Source organism: Anabrus simplex, chromosome 1 (genome assembly GCF_040414725.1).
Source record: "Anabrus simplex isolate iqAnaSimp1 chromosome 1, ASM4041472v1, whole genome shotgun sequence".
Classification (NCBI taxonomy): Eukaryota; Metazoa; Arthropoda; class Insecta; order Orthoptera; family Tettigoniidae; genus Anabrus; species Anabrus simplex.
In genome coordinates, this window is record NC_090265.1 from 142,885,561 (window position 1) to 142,909,218 (window position 23,658).

General features: G+C 39.5%; 1 protein-coding gene across 4 annotated transcripts in view; it reads right to left on the minus strand.

The window, feature by feature from the left end:
• The window catches only part of LOC136885079 (uncharacterized), a 1,401,330-nt gene that overhangs the window by 231,404 nt on the left and 1,146,268 nt on the right, over positions 1 to 23,658 (minus strand). For all 4 annotated transcript variants that reach the window (XM_067157511.2, XM_067157504.2, XM_067157532.2 and 1 more), the window contains one exon: positions 22,890 to 22,972. In XM_067157511.2, coding sequence (XP_067013612.2) covers positions 22,890 to 22,972 — 83 coding nt within the window. The remainder of the gene's footprint in view (positions 1 to 22,889; positions 22,973 to 23,658) is intronic.

The following is a 23,658-nucleotide window of genomic DNA, read 5'->3' on the forward strand; positions in this document are numbered from 1 at the left end:
ACACATTCCTTCAAAGAAAGAAAGGAAGGAAGGAAACCTATCTGACTGTGCGACCCAGATCGCATCCACGACCCCATCAGGATGTGTGAAAAGTGGTAGGTGAAGAATATAATAGTACAGTATCTATCTTCTATATCTATAATAATAAAAGGGAGAGTGTGTCTGTCTGTCTGTCTGTCTGTCTGTCTGTGGTGGTGGTGGTGGTGTAGGCGCTGCTCAGCTAAATCTTCGGCAAGCAGAGATCTTACTGTACGTGCACTTTTTAGTGATAGATTTTTGTACTCCGTGAGGAGTAAGAAGGGAGCACTGCCGGTTCCGGTAAATACTGCCAACTACATGGAAATGAAATCTGAATTGAATCGATAATATGATCGATCGATATGAATTTTCTAAACCTTTATTATCTTAACGCCAACAACTGTGTCACACACACAATATATAATACTATATAATATTTCCCGATGCGAAACGTGTTCCTAGCATGAATTCTATAGTTTGGCTTTGCTGTGTAAACAACAACAGTACGAGTACGTAAAGTGTACGCCAGATGTCGCACAGCGATGACAAGCGATTCTTAGTTTGTGTTTCATAGGTTGCCAACACGAATCTCGAAAGATAACCGAAGTCGACCGATTCAGCACTAGGGTGTAAATCTATCGCTAAGAAGTGCGCAGATAGTACATTTAACATAGGTGGATTGAAAAAAGTCCAAATGCACCTCGAAGCCGGATTTTTCATTATGAACGAAAAACGAGCGGAAATTGTGTGTTGGGATGTGATAGTACAACGTGCTGTCACCAAGATTAAATGCATAGATTCACTGTCGCTAGGCAACGTTCATAAGATAGGCAATACAAGTCAAGGAGCCGTTAGAAGTCCATAGCGTAGGAAGCCATTTTCGGTCTCCGACACGAGGAGCCATATTCAGTCCGTGATATCCGGAAGTATTTGTATCGTTGCCTACGTTATAATACTATAATATTATAGTGTAGGCAACGATTTGTATGTGTGTGATGACCAGCGAAATTATATTATAGTCAGTTATTTCACATTTATCCGATATTAATTTCATTCACTTTACATTTTAGGGAATACGAGGATTTCGCTATACCTGCAATAAAATGTGTCCCGTTTTTTCTTTCAAGTACGGTAACTCAATCTTCACTCTGCGAGGCCCTGCCCTAAACTATCATTTCACTTAGCGTGAATAAAATTACTTATGGCCTAGATTGTAGCGACTTATTCCACGACTTTGCATACCAATTTTTACTGAATTATCCTCAGCCGTTTTCTCGTGATGCGCGTACATACATACATACAGAAATTACGGAAAATTAAAAAGTGCATTTCATTGTTACGGTGGACACGACCGATACAGAAATACCTTCCTTTTTACATTCTGAGCAATGTACAGAAAAAGTATTTTATATATATATATATATATATATATACACAGAGATAGATAGATAGATAGATAGATAGATAGATAGATAGATAGATAGATAGATAGATAGAGAGAGAGAGAGAGAGAGAGAGAGATTATTTTACCAGCTGATGTAGGCTACCCGTGCTTCGCTATAGAATTCTACACCGTAGGCCTATACAGAATTCTAGGTTAGGTAGGGTACACTTTGTGTGTAAGATTGTATTAAATTGCATAACTCTTAACGTAACCCTAGAAAGGCGACGGAGAAGGTTACCAAACATCTTTTTTCATCTGAACACTGGGTTAGGGAATTTTCATTATAATGCCAGACTCTCACTCTCCATCTGCCTTTTTACATCCTCAGAAAGACTGTCTTAGTGATTTTCACAACTGAAATCAACCTATGAAGTACTCGATCAAATAAAAAACCACACATTTTCTCACTTTTAACGAACATTACTACGCTGCCGATCTAACAGTCCGAAGTTCCAGAGCTGGAATGACCAGGCCGCAGACAGTCGTGAACACTTCTCTGTCATTATTCCTTTAAGTGTCCACACTGCGCATTCCAGTCAGCGCCTCAGAGTAGGGATCGAAAAGCTGGAATACTATGATGAACCAGTCTGTTACGTACCAGCAGTATCAGAAAATGTATGAACCAGAGGAATGGCATGCTAAAGAAGAAAGTTATCTAACTCCCCAGCTATTTCCCGCCAATATTCAGGCAGGCTGTTGTACTCAGTACTCAGCAGTAATTCCATCTATCGGAAATGAGTGGCAGCATAAGAGACAAAGAACATCACAACAAACAATGGTCAATGTAGGTAATGTTATTGTTGATCAATTTTATGAGTTTTCGATATTGTAGACTTAAACATTTAGCTTACTTCCAATTATGAAATGTCACTCTTATCATAATTGGTACGGTAAAACTGAATAAAACATAAATAACCTGAAATTATATCTCCTATAACTTTTATTATGTAGTACTTTTCGATAGGATCTATATAGGTATTTAAAAATTACATTTTAGGCGCCTTCCCATAAACTACAATTTCATCCAGGGCGAATAAAATTATTTATAGCCTAGACTGTAGAATCTTATTCCCCAACTCCACATACCGATTTTCATTAAATTCTGTTGACCCATTTTCTCGTGGCTCGGCGTTGATATGGACTTAAATAAAAAATACAAATACATGAATATCTCTGTTATCATAGCAGGTACCGTACAGTAAAAATGTACAAGTCATACATGATGGGAAATGTAATTCTATATACAGTAACTTTAGTTATGTAGTATTTATCGAAAGGACCACTAATAACAAATATATGATAATTAAATTTTCGGCCTTCCCCTAAACTACCATTTCGTTCAGCGTGAATAAAATGATTTGAAGCCTAGATTGTAGAGGCTCATTCCCCGACTTTACATACCGATTTTCATTCAATTCTCTTCAACCATTTTCTCGTGATGCGCGCACATAGGCCGACATACATTACATACAGTAACTTACATTACATACATACACACATACATACATACATACATACATACATACATACACAGACAGACAGACAGACAGACAGACAGACAGACAGACAGACAGACAGACAGACAGACAGACAGACAGACAGACAGACAGACAGACAGACAGACAGACAGAAAATTAAAAAGTGCCTTTTCTTGTTACTGCGGACACGTCCGATATAGAAATACACTAGTGTCCAAAAGTTAAGCATAATCATTAAACGAGGCCATGCCGCCTGATAGGAATGTCAGACGGATTGCTGGACAAACGGAAGCCGACTCGCACAACGTATGTCACACAACATGTCCAAAAAACCGTGTCAGAAAGGTTCTGATAGCTAAGGACTAGGGTACACTTTTGACAACAACTAACAAAACTTGGCAATGTCCCCTACAACAAAATATGCTGTTAATAAGGTGCATGGTTACTCCTAACGGCCACACATGCTTCGCAGCGACGTGGCATGCTCTCTATCAGATGGTCCAAGAGCTCTTGTGGCAGTCAATCCCATTCCTCCGAAAGGGCAATGAGAAGGTCTTGGAGGGTCCTTGGTGGAGACTGACGGGATGCAATTCGCCTCCCCAATGCATCCCAGGTATGTTCTATAGGATTCAGATCCACAGACCTCGCTGGGCAGTCCATGCGATGAATTTCTTCTCCAGCCAGAAATTCATCCACCAGAGCAGCGCGGTGCGGTCTGGCATTATCGTCTGTTAAGAGGAAGTCTGGACCAACCGCACCTCTGAAGAGTCAAACATGTGATCTCAGTAACTCATTCCTGTATCTCCGAGCGTTAACAGTGTTCCGCGGACCACCCATGAAGTTGTGCAGGTCCGTACGGCCATTCAACATGATGCCGCTCCCCACCATGACGCCACCATCACCATACTGGTCCCGTTCCACGATGTTCCTGTGGTTGTACGCCTACCCGGTTTTCTCCAGATTAATGTGCGACGGGAATCGTTCTGCAAACTGAACCGGGATTTATTTGTGTAGAGCACATGCCTCCATTCATTCATGGTCCAGTTTCGATGTTGACGGCTCCGCAGTAAACGGCTCCGCCTCTGTGCTGGAGTGAGCGTGACGCACACCGCTGGACGTCGGGCAAACAGCCCCGCTGTTCTAAGCCTCCGGTACACAGTTTGCCGGGAAACGGCAACCCCTGAGATGGCTGCAAGCTCCGCCGACAATTGTCTTGCAGGTGCACTCCGATATCGTCGGGCGGTTAAGGCCATTGGTCCTGCTGTGGGGTGGTTACCGTTGGTCGACCTGGTACTGGCCTACGACTAACATCTCCCCTGTCTCGAAATCGTCTCCAAAGCCTGGAAATGACACTTTGTGGCACATTCAAGAATACGGCGACTTCGGTCTGTGTCTGGCCTGCTTCCAGGCGGCCGAGTATTCTACCCTGCAAAACGGGGTCCTAATGGCGTCGCTGTGCAGTTATGTTGTCACGTTCACCACGAGGCTACACTCCGCACACTATAATAGGACAAACGACTGAGGGAATATGGGGCGCAGGCACTGGCTGTGTTTACCTTGCTGTTACGCCGCTAGTCAAAGCAGGGAACGATCATTTCCTATACAGAGCGAACACGTAAGGTTGGTAAGTGCATATGTCGTGCGTTTTGCGGTCTATTTCCAGTTGCCCTGCTTACTCGTAACTTATGCATAACTTTTGGACATTAGTGTATCATTCTTTTTAATTTCTGAGCATTGTACAGATAAAATTCATGTATAGGCTACAAAATTGAATTTGTCGCACCTCGGCGTCTCCGAAAACCGTAAAAGTCATACAGATTGTCACACTGCAAACAGCTTTCACACACTTTATGTACACACAATAAGAGGAATTTGGAAAGGAGAAATACAAGATGTAAATATATAAGTCCAAAACAAAAGTAACTGAGTGCAGTCGAACAAAGTCACGTGATTCAGAAAGTATTAAATTAAGAAATGGAATTTTAAAAGCATGTAAATTAATGTTGTTACTTGGGCAGTATAATAACTAATGACGGCAGAAGTAAGGACGACATAAAATGCAGACTAGCAGAAGGCCTTTCTTAAAATAAATTTGCTAGAAATTAGAAAGCTTGTTTTGAAGACTTTCGTCTGTACAGAAGTGAAACATGGACATCTAGCTCAGAAAGAAAGAGAATAGAATATTTTGAAATGTGGTGTTACAGACGAATACTAAAGGTGAGATGGGTAGATCGAATCAGGAATGAAGAGATACTGAATCGAATTGGTTAGAGAACGATTTGACGATATTTGACCAGAAGAAGGCACATCTTAAGTACGGTACTCAGGACTTGTTCAGTAGGTTTTTGAGGGAAGTGTAGGCGGTAAGAACCGTAGGGGTAAACAAAGGTATGAATATGACAAGATTAGAATAGATGTAGTAGTTGTATAGAAATGAAAAGGTAAAGGCAGGATAGTGTGATGGGGAGCTGCATCAAACGAGTCTATGGATTGTTGACCCATGCAACAACAATGTCCCTAGTTCCTCACACAAAACATCAACGACAGAATATGGATATTCAAACATGCATATATATATAGGCTACAAAATTGAATTTGTCGGCACCTCGGCGTCTCCGAAAACCGTAAAAGTACCGTAGTTAGTGGGATGTAAAGCCAATAACATTATTATTAAAATGAATTTGTGAATGTCTTGTGAAGGTCTTAGAAATTATATTGTAACGATAATTTATAAGGTTGGTAGAGTCAAGTCAGTCAATCAATCAATCAATTAATCAATACTGATCTGCATTTAGGGCAGTCGCCCAGGTGGCAGATTCCCTATCTGTTGCTTTCCTAGCCTTTTCCGAAATGATTTCAAAGAAATTGGAAATTTATTGAACATCTCCCTTGGTAAGTTATTCCAATCCCTAACTCCCCTTCCTATAAATGAATATTTGCCCCAGTTTGTCCTCTTGAATTCCAACTTTATCTTCATATCGTGATCTTTCCTACTTTTATAAACGCCATTCAAACCTATTCGTCTACTAATGTCATTCCACGCCATCTCTCCGCTGACAGCTCGGAACATACCACTTAGTCGAGCAGCTCTTCTTCTTTCTCTCAATTCTTCCCAACACAAACATTGCAACATTTTTGTAACGCTACTCTTTTGTCGGAAATCACCCAGAACAAATCGAGCTGCTTTTCTTTGGATTTTTTCCAGTTCTTGAATCAGGTAATCCTGGTGAGGGTCCCATACACTGGAACCATACTCTAGTTGGGGTCTTACCAGAGACTTATATGCACTCTCCTTTACATCCTTACTACAACCCCTAAACACCCTCATAACCATGTGTAGAGATCGGTACCCTTTATTTACAATCCCATTTATGTGATTACCCCAGTGAAGATCTTTCCTTATATTAACACCTAGATACTTACAATGATCCCCAAAAGGAACTTTCACCCCATCAACGCAGTAATTAAAACTGAGAGGACTTTTCCTATTTGTGAAACTCACAACCTGACTTTTGGCCCCGTTTATCAACATACCATTGCCTGCTGTCCATCTCACAACATTTTCGAGGTCACGCTGCAGTTGCTCACAATCTTGTAACTTATTTATCACTCTATAGAGAATAACATCATCCGCAAAAAGCCTTACCTCCGATTCCACTCCTTTACTCATATGAAATGTCGTCTGGCTTTTAGTGCCGGGATATCCCAGGAAGGGTTGTTTACTCATATCATTTATATATATAAGAAAACATAAAGGTCCGATAACACTGCCCTGAGGAGCTCCCCTCTCAACTATTACAGGGTCAGACAAAGCTTCACCTACTCTAACTCTCTGAGATCTATTTTCTAGAAATATAGCAACCCATTCAGTCACTCTTTTGTCTAGTCCAATTGCACTCATTTTTGCCAGTAGTCTCCCATGATCCACCCTATCAAATGCTTTAGACATGTCAATCACGATACAGTCCATTTGACCTCCAGAATCCAAGATATCTGCTATATCTTGCTGGAATCCTACAAGTTGAGCTTCAGTGGAATAACCTTTCCTAAAACCGAATTGCCTTCTATCGAACCAGTTATTAATTTCACAAACATGTCTAATATAATCAGAAAGAATGCCTTCCCAAAGCTTACATACAATGCATGTCAAACTTACTGGCCTGTAATTTTCAGCTTTATGTCTATCACCCTTTCCTTTATACACAGGGGCTACTATAGCAACTCTCCATTCATCTGGTATAGCTCCTTCATCTCCACAGAGACCATGAACGTCCTTAAAGGTGTGGAAAGTAACAGGTTCATAAACCTGGTTACTCCAATGCCTGCCAATGTTACCCACCAGGAATAAGTGGACATGTTGCTAAACAAGATACCTGACTGGGAAAGTACCCATACCTTTCCAGGTGAACCGACCATGCTTCTGCCGTCCAGCTGAGGTGGTAGTGTGTGTTGTTTTAAGGAGCAAAACTTCATGATTATCAGTCCCCTTTAAGCATGTTTATGGTTAAGAAACTACAACTTTGATAAAAAAAAATATTGTAGAAAAGAACAGAAAATCACGGAAAATATGAATAAATAATGTTATTGGCTTTACGTCCCACTAACTACTTTCACACCGGGCGAGTTGGCCGTGCAGTTAGGAACGCGCAGCTGTGAGCTTGCATCCGGGAGATAGTGGGTTCGAACCCCACTGTCGGCAGCCCTGAAGATGGTTTTCCATGGTCACACCAGGCAAATTCTGGGGCTATACCTTAATTAAGGCCACGGCCACTTCCTTCCCACTCCATCGTCACCATAAGACCTATCTACGTCGATGTGACGTAAAACAAATTGTAAAAACTACTTTTACGGTTTTCGGAGACGCCGATGTGGCCGAATTTAGTTCCGCAGGAGTTCTTTTACGTGCCAGTAAATCTACTGACACGAGGCTGACGTATTTGAGCACATCCAGATACCATCGAGCTGAGTCAGGATCGAACCTGCTAAGTTGGGGTGAGAAGGCTAGCGCCTCAACCATCTGAGTCACTCAGCCCGGCGGGCAAAATAGGCCTATAATATATTCCTCACTGCACATTATATACCTAACTGTAGACCAAGCTCTAACAGGTTAATAAAGAAGACTAGACCGATCTGAGTACCTCGGATGGTAGAGCGCTGCCTTCCGGGCCCCAAGTTCACGGGTTCAATTCCAGTTCACTCCGGTGACACGGATCGAATAAACAGGGGTGCGGGAGAGGGAGGAGATTTTCCCTCTCGTCAAAGAATTTCCCCAGCTCGTGGAAGAAGAATTCCAACCATGCCAGGGGTATAAATTTTGCACTATTTTATGAATTATCACCATGCAAACATATTAATTTCATGGAATGAATCGCTTGCATGATGTTCTGCACTGCAGCAAGAAAAATATCATTTACACTAAAAACAAAAACAAAAAACAAAAAAAAAAGACTCCGAAATTGAATGCAAACAAAAACACTGGCACCTGTGATGTTTTATTAATGGACCACGTTTAAAATCTTTTCCGCCGAACACTGGTCATCATTCTGCAACAGACACTCCACATAGGAAATTGTCACATTGAAGCAAACTATGCCAGGATATTCGGCGGGTGCATTCTTTAGAATATTTCCTACCCTGATTCAAGAAAGTTTTTTTAAAATTCCCTACTATTCATTAATCCATTTCTCTTCAATTTTGTAGGAGGTTAAATATAAATTAGGCTACTATTTTGTGCTAACATTAACTTTCCCTCCCTCATCAAAACTCTTCATTCGAACCCCGTTCAGTGGTATTTGAACAGTGGCGTAACGTTAAGGCCTGCAAGGCCTTTGCAATGTAGACGGCCCGGGGCTTAAGGGGTCCACAGCCTTCCGCAGAAAAACAAAAACATAATTTTACCCGAATGGTACTCTGCACGGGAAAGGTGGCGTTTTTGTAGAAGGGGCCGAAAAAGATATTAGAGTAATTGCCTGGTGATTGCATCTGGCTGCAGTTATTGTTATCGTGTTGAGTCCAGCACAGCCGTCTCTCCTAACACAAGCGGCACGCTCTCTCAGAGAGACCCGCGCCAATTTATTATAAGAAAAACCAATGAAAATTGGTACCAAAATACTGTTTCTTCCGCAAAACGATCATTTTCGAAACTCAGACTTAACTACCTACGTATGATCCAAGACAGGTTCAGTGAACTCATCATCGAATGTGACATCCACTGAAGTCACTGAATACAATGTTATTGATTTTTACATCCCAGTAACTACTTTTACGGTTTTTGGAGAGGCCGCGGTGCCGAAATTTTGCGGAGTTCTGTTACGCGCAAGTAAATCTACCGACACGAGGCTGACTTATTCGAGCACCTTCAAATATTTCTGGACTGAGCCAGGATCGAGCCTACCAAGTTGGGCTCTACGTTCGAGCTGCTCAGTCCGGCCTGATGTCATTGAAAATCGCCAGTGCCTTTGTTTGCATCCCTGAAACCACGCCGCATGGTCCAGTTTCCTTGGATTCAAATGTGAGCAGGTACATTAAAGTTTTAAAATGATAAAAACGAAAGACAGAAACATTCACTATATTTATGTTTTATTTCAATCCCTACAAAAGATTTATTTTCAAAAGATTCCCGGCCAGGTCAGGGATTTCTACCTGGATCTGAGGGCTGGTTCGAGGTCCATTCAGCCTACGTGAATACAACTGAGGAGCTATCTGACGGTGAGATGGCGGCCCCGATCTTGAAAGCCAAGAATAACGGCCGAGAGGATCCGTCGTGCTGACCACACGACACCTCGTAATCTGCAGGCCTTCGGGCTGAGCAGCGGTCGCTTGGTAGGCCATGACCCTTCGGGGCTGTTGCGCCATGGGGTTTGGTTTCTTATTGATAGGTTTTAGATCATTTCTTCGAGAGGGTCCAAATTTTTTTTTCCTACAGGCAGGTCCATTTTACCGCATATTCATTACGCCTCTGTATCTGAATGTGCTCAAATAAGCTGGCATCGTGTCGACAGATTTACCGACACGTAAAAGAACTCCTGTATGACAAAACTGTCTGTTCCTCGGCGTCTCCAAAAACCATAAAAGAAATTAGTGGGACGTAAAATAAGTGACATTATTATTAAAGAAGACTAGACACTAACAATGTGTAATTTACTTGTTCTTTCTTCCTCACTTTTCTGCGGAGAAGCTAAGGAGAGGTTGATCGTATTCACATTATATCCTTCAAGCTTCAGAAGGCTAAATGAACTGAGGAGCCACTTTCAGGAAATGAGATCGGTAGTGTTTTCCAGTACACTAGACTGACAAAATATGTCGAACGGAAAATAATATTTATAAGACGTTAGCCACGAGTATCGTACTTTATAAATACGGCACAGTACTGCATACGAAGATAGGAAAGGATAAGTTTTAACATTCAAAATAAACACTTCAACAAGCTTACTGTGCTTGAATTAATGAAGGATATTTCATAGACTCTAAAAAACAAAACAAAAAAGCAAAGGCTGAATCACAAAATAAGCTTATTCTCGCGACAAAAGATCTGTTGTGAAGAAATAGCTATTTGACATGTACAATGCCTATTCTCTCGGCGCCAAACCACACGTGACTACTAACACGTGATTTCAGTACAGTATAAAAAGAAAACTTACTAAATTTAGTAGGCCTACCTCGACGCTGACGTATAAGATTCCGTGGACACGCTTCAGGAGACCACGTTGCTAGCAAACTTTTCAACCCATGCAGCACGAGTAGTACAGTTGTTTCCACTTCAGCAGCTACAATCATACTAGAGCCTTTCACACCTGTGTCAACGAAGCCTGCTTCATCACACGGTCGAAGATAAATGGCACGCGACAGATGGAAATTTGCTATTACTGTTTGAAAATAATAAATTATATATTTATAACTTGTGTTTTGATGTCGCCTACTTGCTTCATTTAATACAGTGTTTACGAACCAACAACGGAACTCGTTCACCGCAAGAACTGATAGGAATACTCGCAGTCAACTTCAGATAAAAATAATCACCGAGCAGCGGGGAGTACGTGTATATAGTTCACCTGTTAAGTGTAAACCAGTGGTCAAGTTCCATAGCAGCAGAACATGTAGCGATTGAAACAGTGAAAACGTCAATTTCCCTCTGATGATGTAATAGTAATAACTTTCTACCGAGGATTGAGAGAACATGACACTTCTTCCTGCACGAGCAACAATAAAGGCAATTTTGTTGATTTCACCATGGCGGGTTGACTCTCAGGGGCATATCGCTGGGCAAAACTGAATTCTAACGGTAACAATATCAGGTTAACTTACGAAGTTTTCTCCAGAGAGAATACTATTGGTGTCTCAGGATGTTCGGTGAGATCTTGACAATGGTAATCCGCCTAACAGAAAATTATACATCCACGACCGTTGCTAATGATATATATGACAAATTCAATTTCGTAGTCTGGTGTGACCGGTTTCTTTCGCCAGATTCGTTTCTAATGAAGACCCTGCAATGTGCTGATCAATGTAACTAGACGTAAAACAGAAGCACATTTTACATTTTCAAAATGTAGACTGAAGATCAAGGTAGGCTATGTAAGTTAATTCATATTTTAGCAAATAGCATATAAAAAGGTAAACTCAATCTCTACAAATTGCAAGTTACAGTAGAATATGTAGCCATTAATTTGAATTAAATACCTGCCAACGTTCATCAAGACAGTAGTCGTTTGAGGGTCACGCCCTTTCTTATGTGCTGCCTTCACTGAGAGACAGAAGTATCTATTTTAAGATCGCGTGGTTTCATCAACTCCTAGTGACCGCTGAGTATATGACATATTTTGCAGTCAAGAGCACAGCCGGTTGTCACGGACCTGGAACTATTTATTAAGATATACAAGCGTATTTAAAACGAAATTAAGTAAACTTTTATACTCTTATACAAACAATACGGCACAGACCGTATTACAGATATTTGGAAATCTTCCGCAGTAAATTTAATGTCCATGGGGTTTCGAGTAGTTATCTGGCTCCATAGCCGAGTCGTCAACGTATGGTTTACAGCGCCTTGTGTTCGATTCCCGGCCTGGCTGGAGATTTAGCCACGTTTGGGTAATTCCTCTCACTCTGATTCTAGGTGTTTGCGATCGTTTTTATACACATCTTTATTTACATACAACACATTACCAGCCACCACAGAAAAATAAAAACATACATTCCTTCACACAGCGTTGGTGTCAAGAGGAGCATCCGGACGTAAACTCCACATTACAGTCAATCCTAGATAACTGCTGAATAGGCCAGGAAATAAAGGGTTTTGAGTGGTTGATATTCAGGCGGGAAGTTCTGAGCGTTTTCTTGGGCGGAGATTAAATTCAATACCGGTAACTTAAGAAAAATATCTTTACCGAGCTCGATAGCTGCAGTCGCTTAAGTGCGGCCAGTATCCAGTATTCGGAAGATAGTAGGTTCGAACCCCACTGTCGGCAGCCCTGCCCTGAAGATGGTTTTCAGTGGTTTCCCATTTTCACACCAGGCAATGCTAGGGCTGTACCTTAATTAAGGCCACGGCCGCTTCCTTCCCAGTCTTAGCATTTCCCTGTCCCCTCGTCGCCATAAGACCTATCTGTGTCGGGGCGACGTAAAGCCAATAGCAAAAATCTTCAAAAATAACCTCCATTTATCTGCAACGTCTGAACATCTTTCTAACAACAACTCGTAGTAAAATGAAGTTTGACTGGAAGTTAAAGTAGCCATCTACAGTAAATGAAGTGGTGTTTTGATCCTAACCAATGACATGCGAATAGCAGAGCAAGATGCCGACTCATTCAACTCATCCACGTACTCGCTCCAACGCCGAGACCAACGGTTTACTTTCTCTTTGTTACCGGTACTTCCTTTCTCCTCTTCTCTTGTGGATTAGGCGGAGAATGCAATAAAAAAAAAAGTATCTGATAATTGACTGAGGATTTGTTTTGGAAAATATTCCAATGTGTGTCAAACAGAAAAGAGCAAATCAGTAATTGTACGGCATTATACTATTTATATTACGGTACCGGTATACGTTTTATATAATCGTAAACACTTTTACAGTTTTCGGAGACGCCGAGGTACCGAAAATGTTATCTCATAGGAGTTATTTTACGTGATAGTAAATCTCTCCACACGAGGCTGGTCTATTTGAGCACCTTCAAACACAACAAAACTGAGCCGAGATCGAACCCACTAACTTGGGCTCAGAAAGTCAGCGTTCTACCGTCAGCATCAATCAGTCCGGCATGTAAACAGGATATTGTACAGTACCGGCAATACGTAGAGACACGTAGAGAGATAAAAATGAATGGTAGTAAAAATACATTGTATCGCTTCGGCTACTGTTTTGCAGACATTTTTGATTTCTCGATATTTAGGCTACCTGCATGTCAAATTGAATGGTTGCAACTATGACCAATATTATACAATGTTGTGAACCAAGGATTGGCAAACATATCAAGAACAAACAACTTTACTTTTGGAAATTACTGTAAATTTTTTAAAAATAGAACAGAATCGCCAAATAATTCTCTGTTCAACAAATTTTTCAGACTAAAGAAGGAAGAAGTTGACAGGCTGAATGTCTCATCAGTGTGATGGGTGCTACAGCAGGCTAAGTAAGACATTCCAACTAATCTCATCCATCTTTCTATGGATGAAAAAAAAACATATGCAAGGTGTTTATGTTGTCTCGGGCAAACACAACACCCTTCCTGTTCGCAACTTTTGACCCGTTCTGTTAACTGTTTTAAAGTAATTTTTCCAACAGGCTGTAATAGCCATTTAAATTAATTATCCAGTTGTTACGAAAGTTATTCAAGGGAAAGAAAGTATTTGAAATCCCACAAGTATAATTCGACCCCTATGGCGACCAGTGGCTTCGGTTGGATGAGTTTCCCTAGGTGGGGTGATGGTCCCCTCATTGTAGGAAATGACAATGGAACCCATGAAACAGCGCTTGGCCCCAGGTTAGGAGCGGCTGCAAAAGGAGTCTGTACTCCATGTTAGGAATGGCCTGATCACCTGCTGGCAATAGCTCTATAATACTTATGGAGACTCCATTGTAATAACAGCCTAAAACGGCACTCTAAAATCAGCCTCCAAAAAGGCTAGGCCATTCCCAAGCAGCGACATGCAGTTCTTATGCTGGGGAAACTGTGAGAAGTGGGCGACCAGTAGAGTTATGAAGGTAGCAATAATCGACCTCATGTCACGGACTGGGAAGTCAGAAGAGATTATTTCATGGAGGATGAGAATATAGCTATACATTGGAACCTCGATTCTCCATTTTTGGAGGGACCACGGAGAAAAAAAAAAAAAAACCGTACAACAAGGGAAAACGGAAAATCCGGGAACGAATGAACCATCAACAATTTGACTAAACATCACAACAATGAAATATGTATACCGGTACTTATAATCTAACAAACACCCCTAAACCTAACCAAACTACAGCCCCAATGGGTCTTCCGCCTACCAAACGACCGCTGCTCGGTCCGAAGGCCTGCAGATTACGAGGTAACGCATGGTCAGTGTGACGAATACTCTCGGCCGTTCTTCCTGGCTCTCTAGACCGGAGTCGCCATCTCACCATTAAAAAGCTCCTCAATTACAGGTAATCGTAGAATGAGTGAACCTGGAACCAGCCCTCGTATCCAGGTAAAAATGCCTGACCTGGCTGGGAATCGAACCTGGGCCCTCCGGGTGATAGGCAGGCAAGTTAGACCGCGGGGCGGGCTTTAAACATTACTTACCGGCACGCCACTTTAAAATCTCGAAACTTTATATTCAGTTTTACCGGGGGAACTTCGACAGTTTCCTCTGAAAACTTCTTTCAGTTCAACAACTCTGATCTTCGAAAAGTCTAATTCCCGTAACGCCAAGTCAAACAACAATCGACTACAGTAGGCTACGGTAGTTTTCACTTCTCTAATCTAATAAAATAAAGCACATTAGATACAAAAGCACGGCGAAATCCCCTTTTTAAAATCTTTCATTGTAATTTGGTCACCGGTACACCGTTCGTTGTCAGTTTATAGAATTCTTGTACCGCGTAAATTAGGCCTACATTGACTTTTAAAGGTTTCGAATATAAGTTTCGATTCTCAAGTTTTCGAATGCATTATATTGAATTCTGCCCGCCAATAATCACAATCATTTTGGAAAGAGAAAAGATATCATTAACACTTCCGAAATTACGGTTATTTGCGACCTTGAGCTCAGATGGAAAGCGCGCTCGCTGTACAAGTCGGTACGAGAGCGAAATGACAGTTTTTAAATGTAACGCGCGCAAATAAAACGACTGCGGTTTTTATAACATTTTAACACAAAAACGTGAAATTCTCAGTCTTATATTAGGACGAAAACAGTAATAGGCAATCCCAAAACCTCCCATGGCTTTGTGTATGTAAGGTGTAACATCTGTTCTGGTCTCGATAACATTATCGTATACGATAATATTAAAATACTAAATTTGTGTGTTTCGATTTCTGCCTTACAGCCCAGTGACTATACAGTGCCCTGAGGGAAGTGCCGAAAACCTGTTCGACGACATACTCGAAATAAATAAATAAATAAATAAATAAATAAATAAATAAATAAATAAATAAATAAATAAATAAATAAATAAATAAATAAATAAATAAATAAATAAATAAACATCTAACCCTGGACATAATGTAGACGCTTTGCAAGTACGAACATTTGACGAAACTCGTTCCGTCTTCAAGTAGAGCTGTCGAAATGCGCCCTGTCTCCTTCCAATTGTTGTGGACACACTCTCCTTTATGCTTTCCGAGGATTCTCTCAACAATACCCCGAATGCGATGCTTTATGCAAGTTCACCGTAGATCGCTTTTCCAGTACAGTACTTCCTCAAATTACCGCAATGACGGGACGTTAACACCACGGTTCGTAAGTATGCCCAAATACAGTAGAGACAATACACGACACTGAGCGAGATATCGAGGGACAGCTATTGGAACTCACTCTAGCGGATAGACCTGAACGGTACTGATTCTGTCATAAGAGCACGTGCATTTTTGTGTGAAGTTTTTGGTATTATTTATGCGTTCTCAGTGACTTGACATAATTAAATAGTAGCGTGTGTCATTCCTTGATATCTCCTCTCAACATGAGGGGAAAGGTATGTGCTGTGTTTGGCTGCAGTAATTACGAAGTAGAGAAAAATGCGCGGTCGTTCTTCAGGTTCCCTCGTGACAAGAACATGTAAGTAATATTGTGTTTGCATATATATTCTTCCAGTGACAGAGATTTTTATAGTACTTCATAATCTTCTGACCTGCTCGACCCATGTTTTAACGGGCTTAAAATATAATACGCATATTTTATTGTATAGTGCAGCAGTTAACCTTCAATACCGATGTGTTGTTGTAGGTGTGATCTGTGGGTTTTGAAATGTCACAGAAGCGATTTGGATAAAGTGTACAAGAAAGAAGGGATATTACGCTTATATAAGAATTATAAGATCTGTTCAGATCATTTCCAGGCCAGCGACTTTAAAAATCCTCGACTATACAGCCAAGGGTGTGTTACATTTTTACTCTAATTGTACGTAAATATTCCTTAAAGCATCACTATCGACAACATTTTCAAACTTTTCTTTCTTTTGTCCCTCTTCTCAGATTAAAGCCGGGATTTTATAGATTTTCTTTCTGTTAGTAGGCTTCATGTTAAGAGGAAAATTGTCCAGCTATTAAATGTTAATTCATTGCATCATGTGTGTAAGGAATGTGCCGATATTTTTATTGACAAATGTCGTAATGTGATGATACAATGTTTTTAAATGAGGAAAAAGACAAATCCAACCGTAAGATTTCAGGCAGTTATGCTAAAGCTAAAAAAAAGTAATGCATAAATGAAAGATCAAGCCATTTCACAGCAGTCCATTTCACACCTTGTTTATATGTCTAATTTCAGTCTTTAAATAATAACCTTTTAAATAATTCTTCATTCATTTATCCAGAATTGCTTTAGCAACTTCAAAGTTAATATCTCAATACCACTTTCTTTCTAGACGTAATTTATTTATCCATTTCCGTATATACATTTCCATTGATATTTGAATTTAGCGCGATTTGTTCAGGTCAAGTCACTAGGAGCGCCACCGTCGAATTGTCTCCCATTTTAGCAAGGCGAAATCCGTAAGTGTCGTGTATTCTCTCTACTGTATTTGGTATGCCGTAGCCGTCCTTTCGTGAGATACAGCGTCTTGAAAAACGTGTGATCGAGGATTTAGCATTGATGGGACTGAAATTTCTGGACGGTTGATCCGGGAAATCGTTTCTTCGAGGAACGGATAATGCGGGATTTTTACAACGTGTTTTAATTAAGATGTTCAAGGGACCACGTAATATGAACGAATAATACGGGAAAACGTAGTTTCCGGGAACGTATAATCGAGGTTCTAGTGTAATGGGATTGAGTGAGGTTAAGTGGAGAGGAAAAGGAAAGAAAAATGTTGTGAAAGTAAGACTCTTGTTCTGGATGTAAGCATCAAAGAACTACATTTTCATTTAGATGAAGTGGCTGTTCAATATTTTCTGACAAATCTATCTTTGAGAATTATCGTAAATTCTATACTGTTCTTTTCTTTTACCACCAGTATTCATTTTTATCTACTTCTCTCTTCCCCTTTCCAGGGTTTATACAGCTTTTTTCTTGTTCTAGACTTCCCACATGAAGACCAAAGAGCTGTCAAGGTGGCCCTTCAATGGGAATATTGAAACTCACCCTCCTTATGAAGCTGGGAAGCAGAATTTATTTATTTATTTATTTTTTGAGACTGAGAAGACATGGATGTAGAAGAGCTAGGATCAATGAGGAAGGAGCCTATCTATATGGAGATGTGGAGATTATCATCGTCATTTTGTGTTTCCATGTTTATCCTTATTTGTTAAGAAGGAAGCTATACTTTCCAGTGACGTCTTGGTAAAAATGTAACAATTTTTTTTCAGTCTGTTAAACACACAAAAATTTCAATATAAATTATAACACTATAAACATACCTGTAAAAAAGTACACACTAAAGTGTAGAAAACATTATGAAATACATTAAAGTGTATTTTTTTACAGGTGTGTTTATAGTGTTATAATTTATATTGAAATTCTTGTGTGTTTGAAAGACTGAAACATTTTTTATGTTACATTTTACTAAGTCAACACTGAAAAGAATGTTTATCCTTATTTCCTCTTTGTGTTGCTCCCTCTGTCATTGTATTTACCATATTATATGCTCCCCTTCATGTTCCTATCTATCTATATATATATATATATATATAAAATAAGAGTTTTGTCTGTACATTGCTCAGAATTTGAAAAGAATGGTATTTCTGTATTGATTCTGTCCACAGTAACAAGGAAATGAACTTTTTACTTTTCCGTAATTTCTGTCTGTCTGTCTGTCTGAATGTATGTACACGCATCACTAGAAAACGGCTTAATATAATTTGATGAAAATCGGTATGGAAAGTCGGGGAATAAGTCGCTACAATCTAGGTCATAAATAACTTTATTCAAGCTGATGGAAATGGTAGTTTAGGGGAAGGCGTAAACTTTAATTCTTAAATATTTACGTCATTAGTGGTCCTATCTCATTAAAAACTGGTATACAAAGTCCAAGAATGAGCCACAACAATCTAGGCTATAAATAATTTTATTTACGCTGAATGAAATAGTAGTTTAGGGGAAGGCCTAAAATTTAATTCTCAAATATTTATATTATTAGTGGTTGTATCGATAAACACTACATAACCAAAGTTATATAGAATTAAATTTCCGACCATTTATGTCTTATACATTTTTACCGTACCGGCTGTGATAACACATATATTCATGAATTTGTATTTTTGTTGCCAAGTCCATATCGACGCCGAGCCATGAGAAAATGGGTTAATAGAATTTAATTAAAATCGGCATACAGAGTCGAGGAATAAGAAATTACAATCTAAGCTATAAACAATTACATTCACCCTGGATGAAATTGTAGTTTAGGGGAAGCGCCTAAAATTTAATTTTTAAATACTTATGTTTTTGATCCTATCGAAAAGTACTACATAACAAAAGTTACAGAGAATACAATTTCAGATCATTTATGTTTTATTCAGTTTTACCATACCGTCTATGATGAGTGATATTTCAAAGTCGGAAGAAAATTAAATGTCAAGGCCTACAATATCGAAAGCGCATAACATTGATCAACAATAACATTACATTGACCATTGTTTGTTGTGATGTTATTTGTCTCTTATGTTGCCCCTTAACTCCAATAGATGGGATTACTGCTGCCTACCGAGTGTAATAGCCTGACTGATTATTAGCGGGAAATAGCCGGGGTGTTAGAAAACTTTCTTCTTTAGCATGCCATTCCTCTGGTTCATACATTTTCTTTTTTTCTTGTTATTTGCTTTACGTTGCACCGACACAGGTATGTCTTATGGCTACGATGGGATAGGAAAGGCCTAGGAATTGGAAGGAAGTGGCCGTGGCATTAATTAAGGTACAGCCCCGGCATTTTCCTGGAGTGAAAATGGGAAACCATGAAAAACCATCTTCAGGGCTGCCGACAGTGGGATTCGAACCTACTATCTCCTGATTACTGGATACTGGCTGCATTTAAGCGACTGCAGCTATCGAGCTCGGTTATACATTTTCTGATACAGCAAGTACGTAACACACTGGTTCTTCATAGCATTCCAGTTATTCGATCCCTAATATGACGTGTTGTTTTGAATTAGCAGTGTGCATACTTAAGGCAGAGGCTGACTTAGCAGTAGTAATAGTAGTAGTATGGCCTGGTCTAGAATAACAATTTAGGCCTATTCCAAATTATAGCACCACAATTCACTAAATAATTCAAAATTCAACCCTGAAAAGAGCCATTTCTTAAGAAAAGCTTCTTCCTCTTCACTTTTATTAAATTCTGCATTGATTTTATTCCAAATTATCAGTGGCTTGGAGGAAAAATTTGCCTCCAAGTCAGATAGATTTTTCCGCCGGCAGTGTAGTGAATTGATATTTTCCGACTCATTGGGTACTCCTAGGAGACAGATTAGTAAAAGGGCATAGTTTTTTGCCCTGGAAGTCGCCTCTATTTGACCCTCTTCCCGCCGAAAAAGGACGAATAGTGTTCACCAATCACGGCTGTCTGAGGCTTGGTCATTCCAGCTCTGGAATTTTGGACTGTTATATCGGCAGTGTAGTCCTGTTCGTTAAAAGTGAGAAAGTGCGTGGTGTTTCATTTGATCAAGTGCTTCATATGAAAGCATTGCTTTTAATGGCTCCATTCCTGCTGACGTCATTGTAATGTATGTTTATTTCAGTAGGGAAAACCAATAAGACAGTCTTTCTGATAATGTAAAAAGGCAGGTGGAGAGTGATTGTCTACCATTATCATGAAAACTCCCCAACCTGATTGTGACTGATGGTATGTAAGCGGGTCTACCATTACAGTGAAAATTCCCTAACTCAGTCTTCATATGAGAAAAGATGTTTGGTGACTTCCCTGTCGCATTTCTAGGGTAACGTTACAAAGCTATGCAGTTTAATACAATCTTGCTCACAACGTGTACACTAGAATTCTGTATACAATGTAGAATTCCGTAGCGAAGCACGGGTATATCAGCTAGTCTTTCTATAAATGACTTAAATGACTTTCCATTACTTAAATTCTGTACTCTGTGACAGAATACATTCTTATGTTGTATCCTCCACTCATCATCATCATTTCTCATTATTCAGCTGTAACCGGGTAGGGGCAAATATGGTTCCTCTCCACTTTCTTCGGTCTTTCCTCCACTCCTCCTCCAGCACTATGTCCTAGTCCAGGTTTCTTTCTCTATTACTGCATTGGATTGTGCCCTTCCATCTCAATCGTGGTCGTTCGCAACCTCTCCTTCCTTGCATTTGCATTTCCATCACCTTTTCTCTATTCTATCATTCATTTTCTTCACTCCAATTTCTTCCTGGATTTTCTTACTCCTTATTTTGTCTCTTCTACTCTTCTGTATCATACTCCTCAAGAACTTCATTTTGGCTGCCTGTATTCGACTCTCGTCCTTCTTTGTCACTGTCCACATTTCTGCTCCGTAAGTTGTTATGGGTATGTAATACATCTTGTACATAGTTTTCTTTGCTTCCATTGGCAGATATTTGTCCCATAATTCTTACACTATGATAGAAACAGCTTCCAGCTTGAATCCTCTTACTAATTTCAGCATCCAATCGAGCATTCTCCATTAATTCACTCCCCAGGTATTTTAACATCTCCACTACTTCCAGGAGCTTGTCTGCAAGTCTAATCTGACCTTTCCCTTCTTTCTCCCCTCTAGTCATAACAAGAGTTTTACTCTTTTCTACACTTATTTTCAATCCACATTCTTTGATCTTCCCCATTCACCACATCCAACTGTTCTTGAATATTCATGTCCTCTTCTCCCCAAATCACAATATCATCTGCAAATAACAACATGTTCATTTCTCTTCCTCCATATGCTACTGTTGCTGTTCTCATGATGTCATCTATTATTATTGCAAATAAGATTGGCGATAGAACACTTCCCTGTCTCAGCCCACTAGTGATTTTGAACCAACTTGTCCTGGCAATTTGTGTTTGCACGCAACTACAACATTCCTTGTACATTGCCATTATCATTTTTATTAATCCCTGTCCAATTCCTTTTTGCACCAGACTGTCCCAAACTTTAGTCTTGAGGACATTGTCATATGCCTTTTCAATGTCAATGAATGTCATCACCATATCATTCCCATACTCCCATTGCTTTTCCATTAGTTGCCTCATAATTAAAATGGGCTCTATTGTTGACATTCCACTTCTGAAACCAAAATGATTTTTCTGTATTGGATTTTCAACCCTCAACCTTATTCCACTTTCCAGTATCCTCTCCATTATCTTAGCAACATAGGATATCAGAGTAATTCCCCTGTAGTTCTGCAATACTTTCCTATCACCTTTCTTGAAAATTGGGATGATTATTCCTTTTAGCAAATCCTCAGGGAGCTCCTTATTCTCCCAGACAATCCTGAGAACTGGATATGTCCACTGCAGGCCTACAGTTCCAGCTGCCATTATCATCTCGATTGAAATTTCATATATTCCAACTCTTTTGCCATTCTTCATCTTTCTTACTGCCATTTCAATTTCATTCATTGTATCTTATTTATCCATTTCTTCATCAACTAATTGCCTTTCCTGATGGTCCATTGAACGATTGTCATTAGTTCTCATGTTCAGCAACTTCTGAAAATACTATCTCCACCTATTTCTTATTTCTTCTGGCTTTGTTAATATTATGCCACCTTCATCCTTCACAAATCTAATGTTTACTTGATCTCTCTTTTTGTTTCTTAAGTGTATCCTCCACTATCCTTTTATAAAGGATGGTCTTGAGATATGGAAATGATTGTGAATGCTTTGATGAACAAAGTGTTGTTCTTCAGTGCATAAAATTTGTTCCATATCTACCTATGAAATTCCTCAATAATACTCTCCAGATCACTCACCAAACATCAAAAAAATTCAGGCTATTTATCAAATTTCATTTTTCAGCAAGCACAATTATCGGTTTTGATTACCTAACAAAAAAGATATTCATCGATCTTCAACAAGGGGAATAACAAATCAACATTTAAAAAAAAACCCCTCAACATTTGGTTATTTTGCTTTAAAATGCAAAATTATAATAAAATTACTGTTTATTAACAGTACAAGTACAGGACTTGAAATACAAATTTGATGGTACCAACTTAAACTCCTCACAAGAGTAATGTTGAGAAATAACAAAAGTGAATAATTACCACAAAGATCATTCTTATAAAGAATGATGATCATAAAGGTTAAAATAAATCACATTAAATATACTGTACTTTCAATGTAAGTAAAATATAAAGTGTAAACTCACCACTTTGTCATCAAAGAAACCATGATCATCCGTTCTTTGTTGTCCCAGTAACCGATCAGTTTCCAGGTCAGTGTCAGCTTCTTCTGTAAACACACATTTTGCCATAGCTTCACAGGCAGCAAATCCAGCATTAACAAAATAAATGTGAACCTCTCAAGCACTGATCATGGCAGTGGGAAATAGTTACTCCACCTATCCAGAGAGAGGAAGGATTCAGGTACACATTCCAAGGATGATCATATTTTTAGCTAATTCACTTTAGATAAATAACGTTCAGTATTGGACAGTGATCGGTTGCCATTCAAACAGGCCAGGCAAAAAGCTACAAACTGTTAAGAGAAACCTGTCTTTGTAAACTTGTTGTCTGTACAATATTTATAAAATAGTCTTTCTGTCTGTATCTTTTGAATATCACCCGGATAGGGCAAATAACAGCCAATGTTGAGTTCAATTTAATCTCTTACAGCGTGATGAGAAAACAACTGGGTGAATTTCATAACATTTGCCGTTAATGGTAAGGTGGGTTAAGATGTTAGCAATTCATTTAATGATTTGCATAAATCCATTCACCTTGAATGACAAGGCAGGCTCGTTGTATCTTCAATGGCCTTCAACTCAGACGACAAGTCTCGCCCGCCAAGCACAAGCTGTTGTATTTCTGCTCATAGTTTGGCTATTCCTGCAATTATCTTCAATGTTTAAGTTTCTATGAATAGGTAAAGAATGCTTTTTACTGTCTGTACTGTCATCGTTTACTTTTAGTCTTAGA